Here is an 8,710-nt window from a genome sequence, read left to right as displayed (position 1 = left end):
TCATAATGTTTCATAGGCTACTGTTGATTCTTTAACTTTGTGATTACCGTGTGTAAACCTATTAATTGTTTAAATGAGTGTTTACAAACAAATACGTCTCCAATTTTACTTCTTTAATTTATACTTTCTGTTTTACAGGACAAACAATCAACGATATGCAAGCATATCAGGTAGACGAGGTTATTTTCCAGGTAGAGGCCGTGTGCCATTCAAAAAAATATTTCTCAGACATAATTTGACTTTATTCAGATTATCACTGTGGTATGTACAAACACACAGGATTTTATTTAACACTTGATCGTCCCTTGTTGTATCCTCTATTTCCCAAACATTTAGTAAAAACAGAAGACAAATGAAATATACATCATTTTTTATTTATTGGAAGATGATGTAAAATAATGAGCATCCTGACATGCTTCAACCTGTATCTGATTGAACCTTCATCTGACTGTGATCAGTCCTTTCGGGGGAAGGGCAAGGTGATGTGTCTTTTAGTATGGGGACCAGGGCACTGATGGTGAAACGATGGACAGAGTGGAAAAAGGGAACATACAAGTAATGTTGCATAAGATAAAAAATAGACCTTGAGACGTTGCTTTATGTTAAAATAAGCCCCATCAGATCCACAAGGTAAGAAACAGACAGTTGAGGAGAAAGAGGCTATACGTGGAGGTTTGGGTGTGAGTCTGTTCCTGTCACTCTCTAGCTCTCTTCCCCGTTCTCTCCGGCCCCCTTGACGAGGCGCTTGTTGCCCCTCTTCCCCCCTGGCCCACGTGGCTTGGCGAACACCTGCTTCAGAGTGTGTTCAATGGGATGGACCTCCTCATACAGAAACTCCTCCGTCAGCCCATCCCCACTGTCAATCTCAATCTGTACACACACACACACACACACACACACACACACACACACACACACACACACACACGCGAGAGAAAAAGGGAAGAGGGAGAAAGAAGGAACATACTTGGAAAAGATCAAGATCAGTATACATGCACACTGTGATATGACAGTCTGATATTATAATGTACATTAAAGATGGGTAACTTGGAGGTTGTGTAATTGTTGAACCTTTTTGGCGATATCTAGACGGTAGTCTCTCTCCACCTCATCCAGTAGCGGGTTCTTACAGCTAGAGTACAACATCCGCTCCTTAATGCTGCAGCTATACCCTGGCATGGAGTAGATGAACACTGAGAGAGAGAGAGAGAGAGAACGAGAGAGAGAGAACGAGAGAGAGAGAACGAGAGAGAGAGAGAGAGGGAGAACGAGAGGGAGAACGAGAACGAGAGAGAGAACGAGCGAGAGAGAGAGGGAGAACGAGAGAGAGAACGAGAGAGAGTGAACGAGAGAGAACGAGAGAGAGAGAATGAGAGAGAGAGAACAAGAGAGAGAGAGAACGAGAGAGAGAACGAGAGAGAGAGAGAGAGAACGAGAGAGAATGAGAGAGAGTGCGAGACAGAGAGTGAGAGAAGGATTATGAGAGATCCTATAACCTTTAACTGCGTATAATGTGTGTGCACGTGCGTGGCTGTGCATGTGTGTATATGTGTGTGCGTGTGTGTGATACTGACCCAGAGCCTCCTGTTGCTGTCCTTGGTGGGAGTGTTTGAAGATGAAGAAGTGGTATCTGGGTGTGTCTGTAGGGATTCTGTAGGGAAGCTCACGGGTCTCTGTGGGGTTGGTGTGGACCAGCTCCACTGTCTCTTTCTCTGTGTCCAACTTCTGAGACACACACCAAAAATCACAATACTGAGTGTGTGTATACTGAGTGTGTGTGTGTGTGTGCTTGTGCGCACCTGCGTGTGAGCAAGAGATAGAGAATGTTTGTTGCATGTTTTGTTTGACTTTGTTTTGTACGTTTGTTACGTGAGGCCTGCTCACCAGCTGTATGTAGTTGATCCGTTTCTGCTTGAGTTGCTGCAGAGCGCGTTTGGCCTCCTCCTGTAGAGGGAACACCAGGCCTGTAAGAGTCTGGTGCCTTTTGTCCAAACCAAACTCCATTGTCACCTGTAGGGGCCGACATATAGCCATAAAACCACAGTGTCTGCATAACACACATCAATAATGTATTCCTACATAAACTATAAGGAACAAGGTACTGCAGAAGGAAAAGTTGTTATCAACTACACAAATCAATAAAGAGATGCAAGTGAAAACAGTAGAGGCCGACCAATTCAGTGCGTTCTGTGCAAGCAGAGTCAGGGTATATGCAGCAGTTTGGGACGCCTGGCTCGTTGTGAACTGTGTGAAGACCATTTCTTCCTAACAAAAACCGTAATTAATTTGCCAGAATTGTACATAATTATGACATGACATTGAAGGTTGTGCAATGTAACAGCAATATTTAGACTTAGGGATGCCACCCGTTCGATAAAATACGGAACGGTTTCGTATTTCACTGAAAGAATAAACGTTTTGTTTTCGAAATGATCGTTTCCGGATTTAACAATATTAATGACCTAAGGCTCATATTTCTGTGTGTTTATTATGTTATAATTAAGTCTATGATTTGATAGAGCAGTCTGACTGAGCGGTGGTAGGCAGCAGCAGGCTCATAAGCATTCATTCAAACAGCACTTTCCTGCATTTGCCAGCAGCTCTTCGCTGTGCTTGAAGCATTGCGCTGTTTATGACTTCAAGTCTATCAACTCCCGAGATTAGGCTGGCAATACTATAGTGCCTATAAGAACATCCTAGCAATAGAGAACAAAAGAGGAAAGCCCCCCCCCCCCACATGTGCAATGTCATGACTTACCTGGACCACCTATTGAGATGTGCCTTTTGTTAAATGAGTTGAAAAGGAGACTGGAGTGCCACTTTTAAAGGTCTTTAGTACAGAGTTGAAGATGAGAGGGCGGGACAAACCTTTGCTCGTCCTCTAGGAGTGTTGCTTAACCTTCTACGCTCATCCTGTGGGCATATAATGGACAAACAATGTTTAATCTCTTTCTCTCTTTTTTCTCTCACACACATTCACGCACAGTTTGCACACATACTTGCACTCATTGCCTACATACACCTGAACCAGATGCTCAGAAACACACACATACACACACAGATACAAAATACACACGTGAAAATACTGAGAGAAGAACCCTAGCTTACCCATACAACCTTGTCCTGGATGGCACATTACAGAGACACAAACACATATGGATGACAATATGTACTACACATCATACAAAGGTATAACAAGATACATTATCTCACAGTAGTAGCCTTCATCATAGATGTTTGTAATATACACTGAAAATAATATACTAATTGGTGGATATATAGCACAGTCACTCCCCTTTGCTTTACCTCTGTGATTTTTATTCGCTGCAGCTCCTGCTCCGCTACTGTGAGAGGTGCAGGGGAGGAGCAGGAGGACATGTGACGCAGGTACCCCTGGAAACACAGGTCTTCCTGTGGACACAGGAACCAGGAAGTGATTCGCTAAACAAGCCCAACATACTTTATTCATAAAAAGAGGGCACCGATCCAATTTATCACACATCATCTTAACTCTTCATTTGAGCCAGTTTCCTGCAGCATGAAAATAATCTTACAGCAACAGAAAATGTGAATTATTATGTGGATTATAATAATGGACATTTTTGTAGGGGTTGATACATGTTTCGTAGGGGAAATTTCAAAGTGGAAATGACAAACTTCAGAAGCCTTTTAAAATGCAAATACACAATAAGTTTGACATTTCCTGTATTGCCAGAACGTTGTCCTGCAACAGATTAAGATCCTACATATGTAAGGAGGTAGATGAGGCCACTGAGGAAGGGTTGTGATCAGCTGTTACCATGAGCTGTCAATCACATAGTGATTAGACTGATTGGAAACTGATATATAGACAGAAAAGGCAACTAGGTGACATCAGTCACTGACTGTAGTGTCTTCACATGATAATCTTCTGACCTAATGAGGTCAAGACCTCATTTAACCCCTCCTTCATCAACTGCCCTCTTGTGTCTAGTCTACCCAAATGGAATGTGGAACTTTGCTCTACTTTGTGGACTCTGGAGTGGGTGTTGTCTAGTAAGCATCTTAACCCCTGGCCCTGGACCTCCTGAACAGAGTAGAAACATTTGTATGCTGTGGAGTGAGTCAAATGTTCCAATATGCAGAAAATAAAGGGAAGGGAGGTTATTTCAAAGGCCGGGGATTGATAGGGTTAACCAACAACTTAGTTAAACCAAAGTGAAATAAAAGTGTTTTGGATTTGATGATTCCAGACCACAGACCTCAACTGTGCCAAACATCTCATCCTTGATGTGGCCTCCGCCAAACTCCTTCTTTAATGTGGCACGGGTGGCAGCGTAGACCATCTTCTCCCTCACCTACAGGGGGCATAGCGGATGAGGAAAAAAACACTGAACACTGGATAGTGCATTGCATGTGCATGTTTTACAGAAAATGTGTATAAACTGTACGCATGATCGAGGCAGGTAGCGTAGTGGTTAGAGCATGGCAGGTAGCCTAGCGGTTAGAGCATTGCAGGTAGCCTAGCGGTTAGAGCATGGCAGGTAGCCTAGCGGTTAGAGCATGGCAGGTAGCCTAGCGGTTAGAGCATTGCAGGTAGCCTAGCGGTTAGAGCATGGCAGGTAGCCTAGCGGTTAGAGCATGGCAGGTAGCCTAGCGGTTAGAGCATGGCAGGTAGCCAAGCGGTTAGAGCATGGCAGGTAGCCTAGCGGTTAGAGCGTTGCAGGTAGCCTAGCGGTTAGAGCGTTGCAGGTAGCCTAGCGGTTAGAGCGTTGCAGGTAGCCTAGCGGTTAGAGCGTTGCAGGTAGTCTAGCGGTTAGAGCGTTGCAGGTAGCCTAGTGGTTAGAGCGTTGCAGGTAGCCTAGTGGTTAGAGCGTTGCAGGTAGTCTAGCGGTTAGAGCGTTGCAGGTAGCCTAGAGGTTAGAGCGTTGCAGGTAGCCTAGTGGTTAGAGCATGGCAGGTAGCCTAGCGGTTAGAGCGTTGCAGGTAGCCTAGCGGTTAGAGCGTTGCAGGTAGCCTAGTGGTTAGAGCGTTGCAGGTAGCCTAGCGGTTAGAGCGTTGCAGGTAGTCTAGCGGTTAGAGCGTTGCAGGTAGCCTAGTGGTTAGAGCGTTGCAGGTAGCCTAGTGGTTAGAGCATGGCAGGTAGCCTAGCGGTTAGAGCGTTGCAGGTAGCCTAGTGGTTAGAGCATTGCAGGTAGCCTAGTGGTTAGAGCATTGGGCCAGTAAACGAAAGGTTGCTGTCGAATACTTGAGCAGACGAGGTGAAAAATCTGTCGATTTTGAGCAAGGCATTTAACACTAATTTGCTCCAGGGGAGCTGTAAGACGAGCTGTAATACAACCTCGTAAAACAACACATTTCACTGCACCTCTCCGGTGTATGTGACAATAAAACACAACCGTCATTTTTTTCTGGTGATTTGTATAGTATTGCAAGCTTGCATAATGTTATTCAATGTTGACTGCAAATAGAGATGTGTGGTCTTAGTATTTACGTACTGGTGATTGATCAGGTGACCAAGCGATGAAGATCCATTCATAGCCCTGTGCATTCTGGGAGTCGAGGCGGTACAGGATGTAGCAGGGCTCCTGAGCCACCAGCAGAGGAAGAAGGAAGTGATCATAGTCCTTGTCCCAGCTCTTTGCAGGTTCTCTGTATGAGCCTAACACCAGTTCCTCTGGACGACGGACAGAGAAATACTCATTTCAAACTCTCATCTTTGAGCACAGTCTTCACATTTAAATAGTTGCCACGTCCCAGTGGATGAGGTTAAGAAGATCAGCCAATTGGTAGATAAACAGGTACTCTTTACTCAGTCTTGGTTCTAGACTTCGCATACTGTGTACATACAACACCCATACTTACCATCTCTGATGACAATCTTTGCTATTCTGATGGTCCCTCCCCTCACCCTGGCCAGGAAGTCCTTCAGTTCATCCGATGCTACAATGGTATGGTAGACAAGAGAGAGACAATGGGGGGGGGGGCAGAGAGAGAGGGAGACAGAGAGAGGTATAGGGAGACAAAGAGAAAGAGATATAGAGAAAGGGAGAAAGAGAGAGAGTGGGGTCAGGGGTGGAGAGGGAGACAGAAAGAGAAAGAGAAAGGGAGGTATAGAAACAGAGATAGAGAGAGATCAAGAGAATGGGAGAAAGGAAGGGAGAAAGAGAGAGGGAGACGGGGAGAGAGAGAAGGAGAGGAAGATGGAGAGAGAGAAAGAAAGAGAGCGAGAGAGAGAGAGAGATGGGGCAGTAAGAACTTGAGACACCGGGGAGAAAATCTGATCCCCTGCCAGGCACTCACGGTATCGCCTTAAGTGACATAGACAGGGGTCACAGAGATACTGTACAGCTGACACGGAGTGAATAGAGTCTATACACAACAAGCTGATCCCAGAACAGTCAATACTGGTTTCGGAAAGTCGGTCTCTTTCGAATGGACTGAGCCCATAATTTGGGTTATTACTCGAAGTGAGTTTCCCTCTCTTTAAGAAGATTTACTGTACGCCTCCCCTCTCTCACCATGGTTACCAAACACAGCAGCAGTCTCATAAATGATGTAGGATCAGGTGAGATAAGTGAGAGAGAGGAGATGTATGCTTCCGCCCCAAGCTCCAGTTACTCACATGCTGAAACATATGCACATAGCCATAAACTAAACACACATTCCCATAGATATAGTACATCTCATAAAAGTATAGGGTTTGAAATATCCCAACTGTTCAATACTTTTAGGAAAGTGACAAATAATGTTTCACATTATATCCCTCATATGGGAGAAAAATGTATGGTTCTATATGGGACTAAATGTTTAGAAGTGTGGTATTATGTAGACTCCAACGAAGATGATTATGTGAGTAAGGTTAGAGGCTCCATATGTGTATTCACACAGACTGCGCCCCGAGATGTCACTCACTATCTGAATACCATGAGCTGGCATAAGTTTCCCGTTAAAGTAAGAATGAATTACCATCACATTACATAACATCAAATTACAGTGTTGTGTCGCAGAATGTCCCGAATTCTGTTGCAACACCAAATTCTTAAAACAGAACGGATCGGTAGGCCTACACGATTGGAGAGCTTTTACGCACAATGGCACAGCGCAAAGAGAGAGCACTGGTAATTGATAATAATCACTTTTCCCCTCTATACAATACAACACTAGCTATCATTCGTTCAAATGATATCATGCGCGTCTAGGCCTACCCAAGAGGACATTTACCATGGATTCCAGTCTGGTGCGACATCCTTTGGCAGTAAGATTTCTGCTTCAAAATCCTCTCCTCCAAGGTAGCCTTCTAGAGTGAGTCTCTACGTGTCCTCTGTCTCTCTGTTGCTGCTCAGTTGGATCCTCCGTACTTGCAGCAGACAGTTCGGCCTAAACCAACTTCAGCGTAAGTGACATAAAAGCCCCAAGGCTGACTTGGGGGATTCCTAACGCGTGAAACCTGACCTGTGGAACTGTGGCAGGTGAGTAATAACGCGGCTGTCAGTGGATATGCCACCTTAACCACTGCTCTAAAATGATTCGTGTATCAATGACAACCACTTTATAGCGCTTGGCGGGAGTGGGACCTCTCCAACGACGCGCTTCTATACACCGTGACAAGTGGCAACGCAGGCGCAGTAGACACGTTATCTTTCAGAACTCCGCAGCTGAAATATATTGTCCTTGGGTCTCTATCTTTTGTTGGATGTCTGTCCCTGTGTCATCAGCAATGACATATTATCCATCACTCATGCACATCGTGAACCGGATCGGTTCAACACACACGGACGCAGCAGAGATCTCAAATTCCAGCCACCTGGTCACAGAAATGCGACACCCGCATGAAGCTAATCCCAAAGTTTCGACACTGCACTTTTGGTAGGCTAGACCCCGTTTAATATGTGAGAGATAAGCATTGTTCCCCTTGACTGATAAATCTCAGATACCTTTTGATGTAAAAGCTATCTATTTCCATATCCCAGTCTAATTGTTAACTAAACATTAAATGGTAAAGTAGGCTATAGGTAGACTATAGGCTTATGATATTACACACAGGTTTAGGTCTACAAAGCATTATGTCATAGGGGCAGGAATGGTGGGTTTTTCAATGGTCAGTACTTAAGGACCGAAACAATGGCCAGGTACAAAAACGATTGTGAGTGTGTGTATGAGAGAAAGATAGAGACAGAAAGAGACACAAACACACACACACACACACACACACACACACACACACACACACACACACACACACACACACACACACACACACACACACACACACACACACACACACATAGGTGGTGAGAGAAAGATGAGTGTGTACCTGTGAGGTTACCTGTGATGGGATCATCCATAATTCAGTAAGCTCCAAGGTTCTATACATTATTCAACAGAGGCCCCCACTCTACTATACACACAGATACACTTTATGTGCACGCACACACGCACGAATGCACACACCAATGAAAAACACCAGAGTTTAAGGACATAAAAAGTAGACATTAAAACATTTGAATACTTTCAAAATAAACAGTGCAAAAAACACTAACATTGAATTCCCAATAAAACATGTATCAGCAGTTCAAATTAATACTTGATTGAAGTTTGTCATTGTATCAAAAAGTTACAAGTTCATAACTCTCTACTTATTAACGTTATGTGGCAGTTTGCTCAGAATCACAGTAAAAAAAAAAACAAGATATCTAAACAAGTTTTTGCCAGTAGTACACTTCAGGTC

General features: G+C 44.2%; 1 protein-coding gene across 3 annotated transcripts; it reads right to left on the bottom strand.

Annotated features, from left to right (window-relative positions):
• Positions 1–353: 353 nt before the first annotated feature.
• LOC115150252 (twinfilin-2-like) lies at positions 354–7,503 on the bottom strand. Of its 3 annotated transcripts, none has more exons than XM_029693351.1 (11): positions 7,204–7,503; positions 5,845–5,922; positions 5,478–5,656; positions 4,242–4,337; positions 3,307–3,411; positions 3,109–3,123; positions 2,869–2,913; positions 1,885–1,944; positions 1,575–1,725; positions 1,072–1,193; positions 354–870 (listed from the first exon to the last, which is right to left on the bottom strand). In XM_029693351.1, exons 1-11 carry the CDS (start codon positions 7,226–7,228, stop codon positions 703–705), a joined length of 1,044 nt encoding a protein of 347 aa, XP_029549211.1. In that variant the 5' UTR covers positions 7,229–7,503; the 3' UTR covers positions 354–702. The 3 variants fall into 3 exon arrangements, with proteins under 3 accessions (XP_029549211.1, XP_029549209.1, XP_029549210.1); XM_029693349.1 differs by having other exon boundaries at positions 1,885–2,010; positions 7,204–7,500; XM_029693350.1 differs by lacking the exon at positions 3,109–3,123 and having other exon boundaries at positions 1,885–2,010; positions 7,204–7,499.
• Between the last annotated feature and the right edge of the window lie 1,207 nt (positions 7,504–8,710).

This window comes from Salmo trutta, chromosome 16, assembly GCF_901001165.1.
Source record: "Salmo trutta chromosome 16, fSalTru1.1, whole genome shotgun sequence".
Classification (NCBI taxonomy): domain Eukaryota; kingdom Metazoa; phylum Chordata; class Actinopteri; order Salmoniformes; family Salmonidae; genus Salmo; species Salmo trutta.
This window is presented reverse-complemented; position numbering and strand designations above follow the sequence as displayed.